We start from the raw sequence: 21,038 nt of genomic DNA on the forward strand, positions 1-21,038 counted from the left end.
GAGGGAGCAGGAGTACCCAGAGAGAACCCACGCTAGCATGGGGAGAACATGCAAACAGTGCTGACCACAGCACCACCATGTTTGGAACTGTCCTTGGCAAAAAAAAAAAAAAAGACTATTTGACTGCATTTGAACAAAGAAAGAACATATTCTCACTCTTACAAAAGGAAAAGGTGAGTTGAACAAATAAAGCAGCAACAAAACAAACACTCTGATCAATACATGCTGAGTTAATGTGCTAATACACTTCTGAGGTACTTCTACTTCACTTGACTATTTCTATTTTATGTTACTTTCCTTCTACTCCACGTTCCCTCCACCTGACTCTACTACATTTATATGGCGGCTTTAGTTGTTGGTTGTGTGCAGGTTCACATCATTAAGACCACTATCAGTACAGCAGTGTACAAAGAAGCCAAAATGAGCCTTTCCTTTACTATTTGCAGTATCAAAGTGATAAAGTATAATATTCTGAAATGGCCCCTTGTGCAGAATGAGTATTTTTACTTTTGGTACTTTAGGAATATTTCTGTACTGAATGCAGGACTTTTACTTGCCACTTGTGGTATTTCAGTCTTTACTTTGCAGGCGTCATGAGCACAGCTGGAGACATCAGAGCTTGATTCCCTTCCCTCTGGAGGAACGATGTGCCGTCATTCGTGGAAATTCATTGACATGATAACATTTGTCACATCCAGGTTTGATATTTAGGACATCTGTCAGTTTGGTTTTATGCTGAGAATATTCATTTACAGGGAGAAATCTAATGCAGATACAAGTGCATGAGTGTAATGGTGTTTTATAAGCACACTGTTCATATATTTCTTCTCAATCCATGTGTCATGTTGTGGATTTAGTTCTCTGTCGTTCTGTCATGTACACTCACTGGGTGCAGAGTGTGTCCTACGGGTCCTCCTCCTCCTCCTCCTCCTCTTCCTCGCTGCTGCTGGATTCTCCAAACAGGTCTGAGTCTCTGGAGACCTGAGATGCCGAGCAGACAGTTCCGGAGGCCGAGCGAACACCGATGAGGGTGGGACTGTGGCCGAGTCCGAGCAGCAGAGAGACCTCACGTCCGTGAAGCAGCCTCACACAGCTGACGCGGCCGTCCGGGGAGAGCACGGACAGAACGCTGCACACCTCCAGGTCCCACAGGCTCAACTGCCCTGCTGGTGACAGGACGGATGCAGCAGTATATGGAGTCATATGGAGTCATGTGAACCGATTTTTGGAGGTGATGTGTGATGATTTGGCGACACCTATGGATACTGGTGGTGACAGCATAGTGTGTCTGCACACTACTAGGTACAAGAGCTCCATTAGCAGTGACATGTGTATGGGTTATTAAGGGCAGCAAACGTGCCTTATGGGCCATTAGATGTTTGCGTCTTTTGAGCTCACAAAGTCATTGTTTTCAGTAGAGAAGCGAGACAAGCGCAATGCAACTGTGGTGCAAGTTCTTTGGGAAGATTTAACCAATCTGCTCCGCAGGACTCGCTTCGGTTCGAGGACTTGGCAGCATCTGGCTGAAACATCAGTCACAGTGAATGTGGAAGATGGGGCTGATTGTAACCTGTCAAGCTCATACTATTTTGACGGCGACAGAAGGAAAAGCAGCTGGAGATGTGTACGCTTCAAACTTGGGCTACAGTAACTGGAGAGCATTTATCACTAGTTGGAATGAACATTTTCTTGCCAGGCTAAACATTGTTCACCGGTTGGTCTCGGTTGCTTCTAATGTAACATTTTTTCTACTTTCTATCTCACAATTGCCCTGACGACAGATAAAAGAACAGCCGCCTGTGCACTGGAGAATGAATCCGCTTTATACTGACATCATGATTTGAAAGTAATAAATGTCTCATCTTAAAAAATGCTGCCAAGAATGATCAAAGAGGACCATTTTTTTTTTAATCATTAAGCTGTCTACAAGTTATTTTCTTTATGTAAGAATGTGGGCCAATCAGCCCGTTACTGTGAGTGATTTCAAACACAGTAACTCAGTAATAGCTTCTGTGTGTGAAAGAACAGCCTCCTCCAGCTGCATGAATGATGTGTGAATGAGGATGTGATGTAAAAGCACAAATACAGACCACTTAACTCATGTCAGCACATAAATGGGATGATGGCAGCTACATTAGATTGAAATAGCAGCATACTGTGTGTCAGCCTGTTCAAAGTGTGACAGTAAACTCTCCTCAGTAATACGACTAATAAATCCGTTTCCTTTGACACCTTCCACTTCTTTTCCCTACCTGACAGGAGAACAGCTTTGGTTCCTCCCTCCGTCATGTGAAGCTCACTGGAGGCCTCTATCGTGAGGTTCCCGTAGCCAGTGATGCTCCTGTAGTTTCTGCTGAAGGGGTCCCACACCTTCAGCCTGTCAGAGGACACACGGACAGCATCTTTTATCATTTGGTTTTCAAACATTTGCACAATGCTCATCGGGCATTATGCCGACAGCTGCATCCCACCGACCCAAAGAGTTGGACAAAAATAAAAAGAAGAGTGTCTGGATTTCTAGTTTTATCCATCTATATTTTCTCGTCTTGTCTAAACATGTTTTGTAATAAATATTCTTCATGATCTTTTCCATCAATATTCTGTGGTCATCTTTTGATTCCAAAAATGACCTTTCATGCAAGAACGTTAAATAGTTGAAAATTTATGAGGTCTTGGATGCTTTAATTCACATCATGAAAAATGGGAGCGAAAAACTAAGATACGCACTGAGCGAAACTATAAACACCTTTGGAGTGTTTATTGTGTGTAGAACTGATCACCATGCATCTGCCCGCCATATTGTCTTATCTTATTTGGAGATAATGAGTCAGTGATGAGTCACACAGTAGTTCTTAATTTGTTAAGTTGTACAAGTTGAACATTTCTTTAATGAGGCCCAAAGCCTGTTAATGATTTCTGATATGCTGAATACATCGCCCTTAAATATCTGTGTGTCTGTGTGTTGTGTACAGAGCTGGGGTCATGACAGAGAGAGCCGAGCTCAGCATGAAGACCAGGAGCAGTGGAGGAACAGTTCGCTTAAGAAACTGATTGGTTATTTGGACAAAGCGAAGCTAATTGCTAATTACCTGTACAAGACGAGAGACCGACATCGATCTTCTCATTTTAAACCCAACTAAAGTAAGTGCTTTTCCCAAAATGTAGTGAAGAGTCCTACAGTGCTTCAGAGGTCCACTAAAGTACCACTAAATACAAGCATATATAGATACAACGAAATATAAAAATAACATAAAGCCATTTCAGTAGAAATGATTAAATGTTAAAAATCCAGTCTGCAAGTGGGTTTTTAAAAGCTTTTTAAAAATGTGCAAGCCAGTGAAAGGATGATCCCCGCTAGTTAAAAGCCTGGACTGTGGAGCTTAAACACCTTTTAGCTTTGGTTTAATATATCTGATTTGTGAGTATCAAAACTGAACAAGACCCTAGTTGTGCTGTTTGAAGTTGAGAAATTGATCAAAGATAACTACATTTAGGGCTGGGGGGGTTGTAGGTTAACAGTGGGTAAAAAAAAGTGGGTCTCCTCTTAATTTCTGCACCCATGATTTTTTTAAAGCAGCCTGTCCAGCCCTGTGTTATATAGACAGCGACACGTAAGTTTGCATTTTCACTTCACCCACTGGAACAGGAGTGTTTGCACTCTGTCACTTAATTATCTTTACTTCCTTAAGTTAAGTTGAGAAACTGACGTTAGCCGCAGAGGAAGTGCAGCTGCGTGTGTGGCGGCAACATTTTGTGGTGGAACTTCAACTCATTATTACTGATTACTAACTGTCAAATTGTTGTAACGTATTTGATATTAAATGTTCCACTAGACGGCTCGGTAATGGAGGACTGGTAGGGTCAGCTTGGTCCAAAGATTGCAACAAGGGTCAAGTTTGAGTTGAATTTAAGAGAAACTATGGTATGTAGGGCTTTTAATGCAGCTAGGAGAGGAGGATGTTGCAACATGCTGTGCACTTTTACACACAGGTCTCTAGACTATCGCTGTGGAAAACATGACTACCAAACACGGAGCTTGAGAAAAACTCAATCAATTAACTGCGTGCATTGTAGTGCATGTTAATGTGCAACTGAACGACGTGCAGTAAACTAGATTTAGAAGTGGGTATACACAATGCTGACTAAAAAAATAGACCCAGATTGATTAGGATTAAGTGATGAACAACACGACCGTGTCGCTTCCAAAAGCTGAACACATACCTGTTGCTTCCTGTGGCCCCAAAGACAACCCTGTGTGCGTCGTCTGTGACGGCCACGCAGCAAACTCCAGCCTCGTTCCTCAATTTCTTCCTCACCTAATATAATTTGTACAGAACTGAATCAGTATGAAAATCTCCAATCAGCCACACACATTGCCTGGTTTGGTCATCAGAAGAGTGACAGCCCACCGTTCCTTTGTGCAGGTCCCACAGAACGATGCAGGGGAGCTTCTGGGTTTGGTTGTAGCTGGTCAGCACCAGGTGGCTGCCCGTGTGGGTAATAGCTGCAGTGTGGAGGCTCAGCAGTGATGTTTTATCCTCCAGGGTGTGGAGGTGTTCCTGCGACACCACGCTGAAGACACTGAGGTGGTGAGCAAAATAGGAGCACACCAGCGCCTTAAAAAAAATAAAATAAATAAAAAAAGATAAAGGAGTGGAGTGTACAGACCAACAACCAGCAATGTCATGACACTGACACTGACATCGTGGAGAGGATCCTGACAGACACAGACCTGTACATTCTCTTTAAAGCCACCAGACGTGATGATAAAAACAGGACACAGGCTTAGAAATACCAAAGTTAGCCCTTAAAATAATCAAAGTCAAGGTACAACACACATGCTGGATGGGGCCATGTGACTTAAGAAGAATACCACACAACATATCAGTGATACTACCTGAAAAAAAAAGATCATTTCAATGACATTTCAGTGACCTATGCTGTGTTACATGTTATATCTAGATGGGCTATCCTGTCTTCTTACTGTGTCCTCTGCTACTTTTCTGTGTACCTGCTCATTTCCACTGAGGAGGTACTGGTCTATAGAGTTGTACTTCTCTCCGTCCAGTCTTCTTTTCACCTCTTTCTCCCTCTGTGCATCCCTCTCCAGCCTCCTCTTCTTTGCAGATTGGCTCTCCGTCTGTATGTCCCGTGGCATCACTACGGCAAAGCAAGAAAAGCAACAGTTATATGTTCTCGGCTGAGATCACCCATGACTGCAGATGGAGGTCCTCGTCTCTCGTCCCCTGCACTCCTACAGGACTGGATTCAAAGCTCTGCTCTCAGTGTCCTTCTGTGATGATGGTGTTAAAGGTACATGCAGATGTAGAGATGTGAACCATTGTTGGGATGAGGTGAGCTGTATTTTATTGGACTTGCTATCTGTGGTCATACCATGTTCCCCCTCTATTTTCCTTTTGAATTTACTGAACTTTTTTATATTCTTTAACTGAGCTGCTAATACTACATTGTTTATTTGATGCATTCTATCCTCAAGGGGGCTTTGCAAACTGTGCAGCATACTAGATCCTCCATACTTAGACCCATGGAACTTGGATTTCTTCCAACTCCTACATTTACTATTCCAGAAATTCTGGCAACGGCCCTGTCAGTGCCACTACCGCCACTGCTCTGACCCAGGAGCACTGAGATAAACGGGCGGAAAGCAGCACATAACTGCACCATTGTTCATTATGATTGTCTCGCTACCTTTAGCAGAGGGTCTGATCATTAACTTTGCAGGAAAGAAAAATAAAAAAAATCACACCTTTACTCTCCAAAAAAACCACAGAATATTATCACAGCATTAAATGTTTGCAAAACAAGATGTGTTCGAGTCAAATCATTATCATCATCGTGGAGGAGATGATGGTGACAAATGTGTGTTCACATTCAGCTCACATGTTGTCTCTCGGCATGGTGTCACGTCAGGCTGCAGGTCGTGGACAGCGCTGCTGCACAGGAGCATCTTCCCGTGGGATGGTTTGATCTCATGTTTGATAGAACCAGAGTCCAAATCCCAAAGGATGAGGTGATCTCTGCCGACAGAATAGATTTTCAACTGAAGAACGACTTTACAAACCTCGTAAAAACCCACCTGAATCAGGAAGTGACATGACAAACTACAGCAGGAGTGTCAAACATACGCGGGATGACTTTGCAAAGTGTAAAAATTACAGAGAAGACACATTTCAGGTCGTTCATAATGTTTTGTAAAAAGAGAGTTCATTAAATGTGAACATTTTCAGAATGTACTTGTATTTTTTTGCACTAAAACAAAGGGGAACATTTGGAGCTGTCGTTATATAAAGGTTATTATGCTGTGATTTTACTGGTCCGGCCCTCTGGAGATCAAATTGGGCTGCATGTGGCCCCTGAACTAAAATGAGTCTGACACCCCTGAACTACAGACTCCCTGGCTCCCATCAGGCCTAGAGGTATGGAATTGAATACATTTTTTGAGCGATGTTTCATCTAATGTAGTTCAGGTTATGTTTTAGCAACTTGCGAGACAAAAAAAATGGTTTTAAATGGTGGATGTTAAGAGATCAATGTACTCTTATGTGGTGAGGAGCACCCTTATAGCTGCAGACTGCCCACACTCCCTGTACTTCAGACATTAACTCTCACCTGGTCTCTGATAGGCCCAGGAGAATCTGTCCGTCCTCCAGCAGACGGTACTCGTGCTGAGGACAGAGAACAACTGCGATCCCAGTCTGTCTTCTTACGTAGCTCCGCTTAATCAGATCATACACCAGAAGAGTCTGGGGAGTTAGACGTGACTGACATGTTACTATGAACGGCAGTGTGGTTAGTTCAGCAGATGTACATGAATAAATGAGCAGTTACCTGGAACTGATACGAGGGGGTGTCCGTGCTCCTGCCGGTAAGGATGTAAAGTTTGAAGTCATGGGCGAGCACCACATCGGTGTTGCTGTAGAGGCCGTGCTCCACTCTGACCGGTCGGCAGACAAAACGCCGTCTGGCCAAGTTCCAAACGTAAACCGCCCCCGCTTTGATGGAGCGGCACACCACATACCTGCCAGCAGAGGAAGCCAGACTTCATGAAAGGAAGACGACACCGCAACACCACCTTGGGGTACGCCACAGTGTCAGTTTTGATTGAAAGCGCTGATCCTGGTACCAATGTTTCACATTTCCTGGCAAAACATATTACTAAATATCCCACATCAGTTTCCAATATATTCAACTCCCAAATATCAGTAAGAGGAACAGAAAGGTTTAATTCCCCACTGGTACCAAGCACATAGAGTGAAAAAATACATTTTGCATTCTTCCATGAAATCATGACATAACCAGCTAATATATTAGAGATGCTGTGTTATGTTGTATATCATGAATCATTATCAGACTAAATGGAACATGTTATACGTGCTCAATTCTAGTGGCCTTTTGGAATGTATTACGCTACACACTGCAGCCTATAAATCTAAATGTAGGCATTTAATATGACTGTTTGGTGTGTGTGAGTGTGTGTGTGCTATGAGTTAAGCTGGATTTAAGCTGTAGGTATTCTGTGCTTCTGTATAAAACCAGTGAAGTCTATAAAGTGATTAGTGATAAAGGTAGTTAGGGAAGTTAAGGTTGAGCCAGGTTGCATGATTAAAAACTGTTGAATTGTTGATTGTTAAAGAAAGTATTATTAGTATTATTAGCAGTAAAGTATAAGCAGTATTTCTGACGGGTCAGGATCTGAGTTAGAAGAATATAGATTACTGTCAAGTGTCTGAAAAATGTATTCCCAGTTTTTTCCTATCTGCAGTAGCTCTTTTAGCCCAGCAGAGGGCAGTGGTGGCACTTCAGACAGTGTTTCCTAGTTAGAGGAGTGGAATGAGGCAGATGAACACTGGTTCATATTCATTGGTTTGTTATTTTCTAAGAGCTCTGAATTGGTTTTTTTTGGTTGAAAGGGCACGGAGAAGACATTTGAGTTTTTTTTCTTTTTATTAGAAAGTAAAGGGACAGTATGAGGGAAAAAGAAGAGTCTACCAAAGATGGCTACCTCAAGTCATCAGTAACAGAGGTTTTGGTGTGCTCACAAAAAGCCATTATCATACCTAAGCATCATGGGATGGAAACACAAAGGGACTTCCTGTCAGTGCTACATTTCAGTACGTACCGTGGGTTTTTCCCCATAGGGATGATCTCCTCTGTCCCGTCACTCCTGGGCTTGTGTGTGTTGTAGGTGAGAGTCTCGTCACTGATCCTGGAGGTCAGATCCCACATGCAAAGGTACTTCTCTCCCCTGCAGATCCCCAGGCAGAAGCGCAGATCGAAACACAAGCCTGAGGGGAGAGGCAAATGTCATAGTCGTTGGGAGTGGAGTTAAAATATGGATGCACGCAAACATCTTGAGCAACCTTTGGTCAGTACTGCAGGGAAGCGAGTGACGTGTTTGTGATCCTCTGTCTCCAGGTTCCAGGTGACCAGCTCAGTGATGCCGGTATGAGGGGAGGGGCAAAAGGCCACAACGTGAGTCTCCGCCCGGTTGACGGTGACCTGGGAAATGGAGTCCTGGCTGCAGCCCAGTATAGACCGCAGGTAGAGGAAGGAGGCAGTGCTGAAAAGCTCAATGTGGATGATTTCACTGCCCCTCTTGTATGGATACCTGACACAAACAAAGGACAAAGTGGGAGTAAGTGGGAGGTGTTTTTTAAAATGAGAGGCATATTTTAATCTATTCAATGTGTAGTTTATTCCTTTACATTTTTAGCACTTCTCATTCTGTTTTTATATATACATATATACATATATACAGATTTATTTATTCATTTTCCATCTCTCTCTCTCTCTTATGTCTATCGTTTTAGTTTAGTTATTTATCTGGCCTATTCTACCTTATTTTATTTCATTTGATCTCATCTGGTGTTTCCTCATTGCACGTGTTAAGTCTTTTATTGATGTCTTAACTGTGGGGGTGGGTTTGGGAGTTTTTTTTTTAATTATCTGTAAAGCACTTTGTGTTGCATTTTATTTGTATGAAAAGTGCTATACAAATAAAATCTGACTGATTGATTGATTGATAGAAATGGCGAAAGTTGTGGAAGTTACTCAATAACTCAACAAACAGTGGCCTTCTGTGTTTAGGGTTGTGTCTGACCCCCCCCCACTCACCCTGACCTCCTTCCTACATGGACTTCTTTGCTCTTTGCACATCATCGTTGCTCCTCCTTTGCTCCCACCTTAATTTCTACGGCCACAAGAGGTCGCCTGTGTCAACATCTTTCTAAACTAAAAGTGTTAGGATACCTGCAGAAGAGCAGCAGGTAGTCTTCAGTCATCTCCACAGCTTGTATGGAGGCAGCAGCATGCTGAGCGGACAGGACAGACAGCACAACGCCCTGTTTGGCACTGAATACTGCTGCCTCACTTCCAGACCTTAAACACAAAGAAGAACAGGTATTAAGTGACTGAAAGAGGGTCGAACTCTCATATTAATTTACTAAAAACTAACGACACTCTGTTTTAGAGCCTTTGTCTAAGGATCCATGTCGTGGCCCTATTCCAAATGATATACTGCAGTCTAGTAATCATATATTACTATATCATTTCTATTTATGTTGTTCGGAGATGTTACTGGAACCATTGCACCACGATGTCATTTTGTCTTTCACTTGTCATCAGCTGTGTGCAGCTCCCCGCATAACATCTTCTGTTGTAACATGGGACAGCAGTGTGCAAAGTGTGGGGCAATAAGGGGAGTTCTTCCTGCCACTGTTGCCTAATATAATATCTGATGCTTGCTCAGATTCTGAATTGTTGGGTCTCTCTCTAATTGAAGAGTTTGGTCTGGACCTGCTCTTTATGGAAAGAGTCTTGAGATAATAGTTATGAATCGGCTCTATATGAATAAAAAAAGCCTCAGTTCCATCATCTATAGAGGGGAAACATCTTCTGTAGACGATGAAACTGAGGTATCAACAACTTCAGGTAAATAATTAGCTAGTTGGATAAGTTGTTGTTGGAGATAACTGGGCTTTTTTTCCACTGTCTTGATTAGCGTAGGATTTTTACTGCTGTTAGCCAACACACAGCTGCTGGCTGTGTCCAACATGCTCTTTAATATTCTAAAACAGTGAGATTTTTTTATATCTGAAACCTTAATATGAAACCAATAGCACAGGAATTGTGTAAAAAAAAAGTGAATAGTGTAAAATGTTTCTTTACAAGTTTTGACTTATTTTATATCGGTTATTAAATCTGTTATTGCAAAGAGAGCAAAGTACAGAAAAAAGATTGTGGGGAAACGGGTACCAAGGAGGAGATTTCTCTAACATCACTTGGTACAAAGCTTGTCCTCTGTCAGCGCTTAAAAAGACTAGAATGGGGCTTTATGAGAGCTTTCATTTAAAAGTGACCCTTAGATGAACAAGGTGTAAATGAGCCGCAGCTCTGCAGCGTCTCTCGTTAATACTACCCCTGCTATCTTGTATTACCAGCAACCACCAGTGACCTAGTTTGTTTTTATCCGATACCTCCTTTTTTATCTGATACCTCCTGTCAGCTCTGGAGGTATTGTCTCTGTGCTAATTACTCTGAAAGCACGAGTATCAAGTTTTAATTAGATAGTAAAAAAAAGAATCTTGCTGTTATCCCCTGGTTATGAGCTTTAGTATCACTCATCAGTGTGATTGAAGCTAAGACACGAAGGCATCACTGTCATTCTAAGCTCCACCTGACTAGTATCCTACCTTAATAATTCACAGCTGTTTGTAAAGCCGGTGGTGAAGTGTGTCTTGATATTATGGAGGCCTGATTTCACAGCTTGTTAACAAAGGGATATGTGATATTGTGATATTGTGCCTCATGCATCATGAATGCTGATGTTTTCTGAGATCACCAGCAATTTGACATTCATGGGGAGATCCTAGTAGGAGATGAAAGGCTGTGTGAACAGGGTTCAACTGATGGCTTTTACAGTTTTACAGTTACAGTTTAAATGACTCACTAAACTGGGGGTTTTCTTGCCATATGTTTTGTCTTTCAGGCCGGGCTTGGTGATTAGGCCCACTAATCAGGTTACAATGGGCATTTTTTATTCTGATAAAAAGACACCACATCACATAAAACCTATGGCAACAACAGAACACTGCTCCAGAGAGAAGAACTGATTTTGGGTGAACTATATTTCAGTCTTGAGGCACTATCAGACAGCAAGACGTTGCGCCACCACCTCCACTGTTAGCAATACAAACAAAAAGGCAGGAAGAAGATTTTTATTTTACCGTACGTATGGAATATATTCAAAGTATCCCAAAAGGCAAAGTCCTGACCTGGGGCTAAACTGATGTTACCTCACCTGTAGGTAAAGAGGACGTAGTCCCTGATGGAGTTGTTGGACAGAAGAATGGAGCGGTCTCTGTGGATCGCACCAGGCTCAATAGAGATGTTAACACAGTGCAGCAGAGAGCAGGAGGAGGTCAGGTCAAACACCTGACAAACACACACAACAAATATCTCACCTATATAAACTCTTTCCACGGTTTCTAGCAATCATTCTGGATACTCAGTTGATGAAGTGAGATTAGTTCCTTGATTTTCTTCACTCTTTAGGGACGGCATTAATCACTTTATAAAGCGATGATAACGTTGCTAAAGTCTGCCTATTTACACATCCAGCAGACGAAGAGGAACATTAGCACATCTGTTTCTGGATTTGTGTCCACCTGATGAAAGTCAGTCCAATATTCAATCTAGCTGTCAGTACCTTCACTCGATTACTTCCATCGTAGAAGACCACCAGCAGCTGACCTTCACAAGTTGTGCTGGCTATGGGAACGTCCACAGAGTCACTCTCTGAATAGACAACTCGACCAGATTCTACCTCTCTCACCTGAAAAACAGTCGTATGTATCCTAAATATGTGCCACACTACTTTCCAGTGGTTTTAAACTTTTGCTGTTTTATACAATCCAAAAGTATTTCCTCCACATGCAAATGATCTTGATGTTTGAATTCTAATAGCAGCCAGATATTTTAGTCATTACTGTAGTTTGTAATAACGTTGTGGTTACAAACTTCCTCGCTGAGATAAGGCACAATAAGCACAGTTCTTCTTCGCTTAAACTTAGTGTTAAAGCTAAGAAGTCCAACCTGCAGACTTTGTCCCATGCAGACTATGAGCATCTTATCATCCAGACCCAGGATGAGTGAATCTGCCACAACTCCTCCCACCGCGTCCAGGCTCCTGATGATCCGCCTTTGCTCCAGATCCCAAAACCTCAGGCTTCCATCTGATTCACTGGTGACACTGAAGGGGCCTCTCTGCCCCCCTCCCAGGGCAGTCACACTGGTCAAGTGACCTGCATAGTAAACAGTCCATCTTTCAGTTTGATTATTTCATTATACAGTTACAGTATGCAGCTACAGCTACGCTTACATGCACAACAAAAATCTACCAATTCTGTGTGCAGTACTTTAGTTTAAGGTGGTGTGCACTGCAATTTGCACTACACCTACCTCCATTGTATATACCGTTGTCAATAGAGTTCTATATTGTTTATATTGTCCTGTTCTTTCCTTCACTGTACATAGAGAGTCAAGTTTACCAAGTCAAATTCCTTGTTTGCCTGTTCAAACTTGGTCAATAAAGTTGATTTGATTTGATTTGAATGGACATGCTCATCAAGTCAAGTCAATTCTATTTCTATAGCCCGAGGATTAGACAACAGAACTTCAAAGCGCCGCTCACGTTTTGCTTCCTATATGGAATGCCAGTAAGAGCAACAGAGGAAGGATCCTTCTACCAGGACGGCCAGACATGCAACACATCAGTGTGTACAAAATAGAGCAACATGCAGTATATACACAACAATCTGTGTGTTACCTGCCAGCAAGCTGTGTTGGAGGTCTCCTGGGGGCAGCAGGCAGGTGGAGGAGGGCAGCAACACAGGCAGTGATGATTGGGTGCACTGAAGCTGCAGAGAATGGAGGTAGCTGAACTTCAGTGGGTCACCTGGGTCAAACAATAAGAGAAGGCTTTATTGATCCCCAGAGGGGAAACTGTCAGACCAAGTCAGTGAACTCACTGAACTCAGGTTCAGTGGTGGGCGAACAGTTTGCTGCACTAGCTTGAGACCATAGAACCTGGTTGACTGTGTCCATGCGAGACATACCTCACGTCACGGTATGACGTTTCGCCTCCCATCCAGAAATGAAGAAGCCTCTTGGATGGGAGGAAAAACGTCTTCAAGTACCTTCAACAAGTCCAGGTGACTTTTGCTCAAGGAATAACTATGACCTGGATGACTGAGAATCTTCACAGACACCCACTCCCACTAATTAGCCAACTATCTAGTAGCTAACTACTATCTTGAGAAAGTAGTGGCCAATCAGCTGTGTAATTTTCTAAATTCCAATAGCCTATTTGAGGATTTCCAGTCAGGTTTTAGAGTGAACCATAGCACAGAGACACTGGTGAAGGTTACAAACCACCTCCTTATGGCATCAGACAGAGGACTTCTCTCTGTCCTGGTCTTGTTAGATTTGAGTGCTGCATTTGATACCATTGACCATCACATCCTATTACAGAGGCTGGGACACTTCATTGGCATAAAGGAACCGCATTAAGCTGGTTTAAGTCCTATTGATCAGATCGATTTCAGTTCATACATGTCAACAGTGAGTCCTCCACTAAAGTTAGACATGGAGTTCCACAAGATTCGCTGCTTGGACTGATATTATTTACCTTATATATGCTTCCTCTGGGTAATATAGTCAGAAAACATTAATTTCCACTGTTATGCAGATGATACCCAGTTATACTTTAGTTTGACATATAATGAAAATAAACACTGTTATATACAATTTAAAGGCAGACCTGTCACAGACCTTTTGCAACAGGCCGGTCCTCAAAAATCATTTGTCCCAGTCGACCCATAAGCTGGGAGGCCAGCTGGCAGGGGTCCTGTAGCAGCACTGTTCTAGACATTTCCAGAGCACCTGACAGCATCTCCACATCCACATGACCCCTGGGGAGAGGGTTACAGTGTAAAGTAATTTCAGAGGTATGTTCTCAACACCTTGCCAAACTTTCTTATATCCATCTTTGACTTCACAACATTTGAAGGTTAAAGGTAAAAAAAAAAATTTGGTTAGGAAAAGTAGAGCTATAGATATACTTGCTTTTAACTAGGCATGTCCTGCATCCATTTCAAGGGTTGCTTGTGCAGGTCCTGAGAAATTAAGGCTGCTATGTGCACATTAACTGTGGGGCCAGTAGGCATGTCAACCGTGTGTGGGGGTACAATTATGAAGATGCATGTTGTATTAAAATTAATAAAATGATCAAAACCTATTCTTTGATATACGCTGTGTCTCAATGTATCATTAAAAAGACTTTTTTGACTTCACGAAAGAATCAAGCAGAGTTTTCAATAACTTGTTGAAGACTCCAGCCACTATCTGGGGCCTGGGGCCTGGGACTGGGTGTTTTTGGTTTGACATGAGAGAACAGCAGCAGAAAGTTTTGAAGACTAACAGACCGTCCTCAAATACCTGCATCTGTAAAATGCAGTGACAAATACGCTTGTAAAAATAGCTGGTGACAGATCAGTTCCATTTTGGAAGTCAACCTGCAACAATAAATGGAAACGAGTCCAAGAATGTAGCACCTGTGCACGGTGTCTTGCTTTGGACAACTGTGCAACAAAAAGAAAGCTCTCTTATCTTTGTTACCCCCTACTATTGCTATACAGAATCAATGTTACACAGTTTAAGACAACAGTTCAGCCATCTGTCTGACCTACTTGTCTGGCAGCACAGCCTTGTTCAGGTCCTCCTCAATGTCCAGGACGGACAGCCCCCAGGCTTTATGGAGCAAAAACTCATAGTTGAAAATGCATTCCGTCAGAAAGGGCAGGATTTGGCCTGAGCGAACCAGGTGGTAGGGCAACCCGTGAAGCTTCCTCAGATTGAATCTGTAACTCTTTGTCATACCTTCATCATCATCCAGTGTCCACGCCAGTGGCTGAAATATGTGGCTGTGTTGTGACTTTTCTCTGTAGTAGTCAGCATAGTCTGCATGCACGGCCATACGAGCATCATCTGTTGTTAAATAGTGCTTTATGCACACACGGCTCAGCTCACAATGTGTCCAGCGGTACACAAATGTCCCATCTGTCCTGACCTCAGTTAGGTGATGGCCGAGGTCATGTTTCATTCGAGCCCACAGAACATAAGGCACCCCGGGGTGGTTGGAAGAGTGATGACATGACGTCACTTCCTCGAGCACCTTCTCATCTTGGGCCAGTAGGTATAGCAACTCCTGATGGTGGACAAACATTAATTGCATCAGAGTTCACACAAAGAAAACCCACCTGCCAATACCTCTAAAGCTACTCATTAACACATTGTGTTTGTTTCTGCACTTCTGTTTACTTGTTGATTAAACAGTCAAGTGATGGTTATATGCCAGAACCACTTCTTGACCAACACATTGACAGAGCTAAGCTTCCTGGAGTATTGTCGTCACAGTGGTTGTTTTAGTACGAAATTGCCTGTGCAGAGACAAAGACCAAAACCTTTGCTCACAACTGTATCAGGGAACCAGCACTGCTGCCAAAGAAGCTGTACAGAAGTCCTGGGCAGATGGGTACACTGTTATTTACTAGGACATACAGAATTCAAGCACATTACTTCCCCTAAATCCAAAAATTGTCTTTACATTTGTTATTTCTGTGGTCGTACAATGAGATTAAACATGTTAATTAGCAAGCTTTAGAGACAGTGGTGTGTATATTTTAAAACTACAAAGGTGTTTCCCCCTGTCTTCAGGTTGAGCTAGGCTAACTCCAGCTCTGTAGATAATACACAGAAAAGAGCCTGAGGGATATTTCTTCTTTCTTGAGATGTTTACTTATCCTTTTAAAATCTGTCTGATCATCTGACTGCTCGTGTTTCTTGCACTGATGCCCAGTTTTAGTTTGATCAGTATAATGTTAATTACCAAGAGAAGTTGGAAAAAGCATGACTTAATCAGAGATGGGATGGCACAAATTGTCCTATTCAGTTAATCCCTCTCTGATCTAATGTTTGAATCTTGCTTTTTTTCCTAGGTCAAATATTTATTATATATGGGCGTCTGTGGGAAGCTCTACAAAGTCTTTACATATCCTTCCAAAGACTGCCAGGGTGAAAATGGTGAATAATGTTTTACGGTCAACAGCAGAAACGCCCGTTCAAAGCCAGAATACCAGAATCGGTATAAAATGATAGTAATTAAAGTGTTTGTGCAGTGTAGTGATGTGAAGCTCACCTCTTCAGTGACACCCCAACGGGAGATAGATATCAAAGATGCGGCTCGTCTCACCAGTTGCCTCCCCAGCTCTCTCTCCAGCCGAGCCAGCACGCCAAGGTAGAGGCCCTCGAGGCTACCGGGGAGGCTGAGGCTGGCCTGGGGAGTGTAGGAGGCCCAGAGCGTGCTCTCAGAGTAAGCTCCTTCCAGGTACAGAGGGCAGGGACAGGACAGACAGGCCTGGACCAGCAGCTGCCACTGCTGCTCCTGCAGACACCGCCGACCAGTGTGTAGCTTCATCTCTAATGCTGCTGTGATGTCATGTAGACTGAGAGGAGGGAGGGACAAGATTTTCGGACGAGCTGACTTTTGGGGAGAGGTGAGAGAGAAGAACATCTGTGTCATCACATATTTACTTGAATTTGTGTTCTTAACAAAGCTAAACGTATTCGTTTGACAAACAATATGCACAAGGTCAAATGTGGACGCCCTTTCTAATTGGTGGGTTCCACAGCCTCAGAGGCACCCACTGCCAACAGGTGCATAGAATCAGTTATACAGCTGTGCAGTCTCCATCGACAAGCCAGTCCAACAGCCTAGGCAGTGGAGGCCAGCCAGTATAGGGTGTATGTGCAAAGCTTAAGCTTCAGTCATCAAACTTAATAGGTCATCATTGAACATTTGAAAAATGAATTCGTTTTTGCTGTTAAACTATTTAATACACAAGCTTTCTGCTTTCTTTAAAATTCTATCTACTTCAAATCGGCTCTACTGACCTGCAGAGTCTGAATGCAAGGGGAGTCTGTGGTTGCAGACATAATGAGGAGAACGTTTGGAGGTAGAGGGGTTGAAATCCAGGAGAGGTCTGCATGATGTTCCTCAGACAGCTCATCTAACCCATCCAGTAGGACCACCAAGGGCCTCTCCACCCCCACCAGGCCCAGCAGAGAGTGGAATTCATTGATCAACTGAGGGAAGCCCTGGAGGAGACAAATGACCTATTAAACCCATACTGGGTGATCTAATCAGTCAGAGCAAGTCAAAACAACAGAAGTTTGGGGTTTAAGGTGTTACTTTGACCAAAAGAACAGCCTGTCAAAGTCCTGGTCATGAAGATATAACAGAGCTGTATGCACTGGAGATGGTCCAGTACCTCTGACAGCTTTGTATGGGGACAGTAGGCTTCAGCCAGCTGGACACAAAGATTCTGCAGGACCAGACGAATATTCCTGCTCTCTCCAGTGAAGCCAATGAAGTGCACCAGTATCTTCACAGCTCTAAACCAATGAGATATAAAAAAAAAAAATGGAATGGTTCTATCAACGATACTCAAGTGGTTGCTTTTTCTTATATTGTTTACCCTTGAATACAGGCAATCCATGTCTGCAAATCTGTATGTTGAACACCACAAACCAAAGCACATTACTGTTACTATGTGATGCTTTGCTCTACCAGCAACTCACCCAGGCAGCCAAGAGGGTGCTAGCTGTGCTACTGCAGCCATGATGGTGCTCTTTCCCGAGCCTGGCGGTCCCAGCAGAAGGATCGGTCTGGTTCTTGACTGCTCCACTTCCTTTTTCAAATCAGCTAAGAAAGTCTGCCTCAAAGTACAGCCCTTTCCCCTGAGGAATGTAGGGAAATCTAACTGAAGTTAAACTGGAACTATAGTATGTGGAAATACATTTAAGGACTACAGTTAGTCTGTTAAATGTTCTGAGTAGCCTGGTTAGATAGTTGTAGATTTAGAGTTGTAAACTTAGTTACAGTTGTATACTCAGTATAGTCATAATTAGAAAATCTAGTTGGAGTTCTATCTATTCTTTCTCAGAATCACAAAGGACAGTAAAATTCCAGTCTAGCCAGCATTTAAAACAGTGAAATGTCATAGAGACATTGAAACACGTGCGCAAAAACAAGAGGTATCTGTAAAGCTGTTAAAAATGATACCTTAAATTGAAATAAAATCAATTATTATTCTTAACCTATTGTGAAATTTTTATCCATGCAGATTTTTAAATGTGTGTGATGTCATCCACATGTGTAGTCTATAGTCTAATAGAAACAATATAATATATGGATATCATAAAAGGAGGAGATATTAGAAAGTATTGCATATTATGAAATGAGGTGAAAAGATGAATAAATATATTGCACACAGTGAGGTTGTTCTGAACAAATATATTGCACAGTTGCTGTACATTATAGTGCCGTTATTGTCAGTTTTGGAGCAGTGCTGGTTGTAAAGCTGCCAGAAGGAAGGACCTCGAAGGATATTGCTCCTTCACACACTGAGGTTTCCCATCATCCTCCTCTCTCCCACCACCTCCACTGGATCGAGGGGGCAATGGGTGACACTGATTCCACTGCTATTGTTTTATTTCTCTACAAACTGAGACTCCTGTCATTAGAACAATTCGCAAGCTATGACGACCACTAGGCAATTCTACACATGGTGGCTTTAAATCAGTCTGAACGAGGAGGTGTGCACACAACAGAGAAATGTGGGTCATTGTAATCTAAGCACACCAGAGTGTATTGTATGTCCAGCTCTAATGACTGGTCATAGACATGAGAGTCAAAGACCCACTTACAGATTGAGTCCACGGCTGACATGACGCTGTATCTCCTCCTGTATCTGCACTGTGATGGCTTCTCTCCTCACTGAGTCAAAAGGGCCTTGAGTTTTGGTGACCGTCATTTGTCTGGAATAGTAAAAAGCACATAAAGAACCTGTAATTAACTCAAACAACACACAGATATATACCATGTAATCAAAAATGTTCATTTGCGTGTATGTTGTACTTGTTGATGAAGTTGATGACAGTCCGTTGAAAGTGGGAGGAGATGCGTTCGATGTAGAACTGGTAGGAACGGTTGTGTTTGGGGTTTAGGCCTTTCGGTCCCCGTCCCACATAACGCTCATGTATGTTGGTGCGGCGCAGCTTGATGATGTAGATGTAAAAATGAAAGACAAACAGAATTCACACACCAGCAACTGCAGGCGCTGCATCTAAAAACAAACTAAGGTGCAAGGAGCTAGCAGCACAGTGTATGGATCTCTCATTCACATTTCTCTATACAAGAAGATATGTTTGCCTAGAGGCAGGGGTTAAAGAGGGCCGGAGCAAAAAGGCACGACTAAATCTGACTTCAGTCAGAGTTTATCACCGTATTAACTGTGACAATACCTTTTCATAGAGCCGGCCCAGAAATTGCTGGTGTGCCGTCCTGAACACTGGACCCAGCTGAGCCTGCCCCTCCAGGAGGTCGGTGTACTGACCAACTTGCTCATTCTCCAGGTTGTAGTTAAGATCTGGGATCAGTCTCTTATAGCAGTGGCAGTGCTCCTCTGGTGGACCCCCATCTACAGTCTGCAGTCCAGTCTCTACCTCCCAGTCAAGAACTACTCTTAAAGAAATGAAAGATAGTGCTGACAGCTGCTCTTTGTGCAAACAGTCATTATCTTGACATTAGAAAAGTTTCATGTTAGACATTTTTCAAATTATAAGACACAAAAATGTTGTATTAGCATTTTAATACTATTAGCTATAATTTGTCTATACTGGGTTTCACTGCAGTTTTTCTAGACTTGCACCGTTGAGGCTCCTGTGAAAAACACTGCAGGTGTATCTGTTTTCCAACCGTACCTGTCCTGAGTAACAGGGACGCCGCCTCACGCCCAAGTGCCTTGACCGCACTGCGTTGTAGAACCTCCCACAGTCTGTGGCAGGTGGCACTCCAGTCCTTCCTGGCCAGCGTCCGGCGCTCCCTGTCCATGCTCAACACGTCGGGATGGTTAGAGCTGTGAATGTCACCAAGGCATTATGAGTAAGGTTGTTAAACCTCTGCTCGTGTTTTCAAGATGTTGAACCCTATTGGTTGTTGTGACGGGGGGGGGGGGGTAGAGGGATAGGGATGAGCTGTCCTCTACACAAGATGTGGATGGACACATTTTGGTCTGCTTATTTGTGGTGCCTTTACGTCTTTTACTTATACCAACATTTCCAATAATAAAACGGATATAATGTAATATAACAGACAGGACATTTATTTGACATTTTTGGATTTGGTGATTAGATGGACAGCCTCACTATCTGGTGGTCAGCTAGGGCGGAATGCAGGAGAAAGGTCTTAATGGAACGTTGTTCAGACTACTATACACATTTCACTTTGCTATGGACACCACTGTTACAATTTGGTCAATATTATTGCTTGTCCATGGGTTGGATCTGCTATTATTGCTTCCTTGGCCCATTCCACACCCTTCCACCGAGTTTCATGAAAATTGAATTAGCAGTTTTTCCACAATCCGGGCAAACTGTACAAAAACAGTCTATGTGGGCTATGTATAACTGTAATAAATGTCATGGCGATCCATCAACCAATTAGAGATCATTTCACTCATACTCAAAATGACAGTCTCTTGGTGACAGTAGAAGTAAAGTCAGGGACCACTAAAGTCACTTGGATTCATCCTCTGAGGACTAAGACTGTCTGAACAAACTTTCTTGTGATGGATTTATTCATTTGGCACCATGGACTGACCGACCGAAACAATTTGAAACCCTAGTATTGTGAAGGAGGATTATAAGGACATGATCTGATGCCACATCACAGACTGTGAACTCTGTTTTCACCTGATGGGAAGTAAGCGGTAGACAGAAGGACGGCAGTTCTCATCCAGTTTGTAGTACATCTGGAGTAATGTTGAGTCCAAGTCTCCCGGACTCGTGGCACCCACTGGGCTGAGTCCGGCCTCCTCTCCATCTAAAAATGAGTCGTT

General features: G+C 42.9%; 2 protein-coding genes across 2 annotated transcripts in view; both read right to left on the reverse strand.

Moving 5' to 3' along the window:
- LOC139223152 (membrane-spanning 4-domains subfamily A member 4A-like) overlaps positions 1–21,038 on the reverse strand; it is a 174,707-nt gene that overhangs the window by 24,195 nt on the left and 129,474 nt on the right. The gene's annotated exons all lie outside the window — the stretch shown is intronic.
- LOC139223162 (uncharacterized) lies at positions 887–19,547 on the reverse strand. Its single transcript, XM_070855134.1, has 23 exons — positions 19,536–19,547; positions 19,058–19,197; positions 18,847–18,957; positions 17,409–17,532; positions 17,032–17,235; positions 16,331–16,621; positions 14,769–15,286; positions 13,852–13,991; positions 12,848–12,976; positions 12,115–12,323; positions 11,729–11,854; positions 11,321–11,454; positions 9,271–9,399; positions 8,382–8,629; positions 8,141–8,306; positions 6,850–7,039; positions 6,631–6,764; positions 5,902–6,038; positions 5,012–5,160; positions 4,410–4,616; positions 4,222–4,316; positions 2,253–2,377; positions 887–1,166 (listed from the first exon to the last, which is right to left on the reverse strand). The coding sequence occupies exons 1-23, from the start codon at positions 19,545–19,547 to the stop codon at positions 904–906; spliced, it is 3,981 nt and encodes a 1,326-aa protein (XP_070711235.1). The 3' UTR covers positions 887–903.

The sequence above is a fragment of the Pempheris klunzingeri genome, chromosome 23 (genome assembly GCF_042242105.1).
Source record: "Pempheris klunzingeri isolate RE-2024b chromosome 23, fPemKlu1.hap1, whole genome shotgun sequence".
Lineage (NCBI taxonomy): Eukaryota > Metazoa > Chordata > Actinopteri > Acropomatiformes > Pempheridae > Pempheris > Pempheris klunzingeri.

Excerpts from the sequence above, each read along its gene's own strand:
- LOC139223162 (XM_070855134.1), bottom strand. Across the intron at positions 12,324-12,847 it reads CCAACACAGCTTGCTGGCAG|GTCACTTGACCAGTGTGACT; the intron begins GTAACACACAGA and ends TTTACTATGCAG. Across the intron at positions 11,455-11,728 it reads ATGGAAGTAATCGAGTGAAG|GTGTTTGACCTGACCTCCTC; the intron begins GTACTGACAGCT and ends TGTGTTTGTCAG.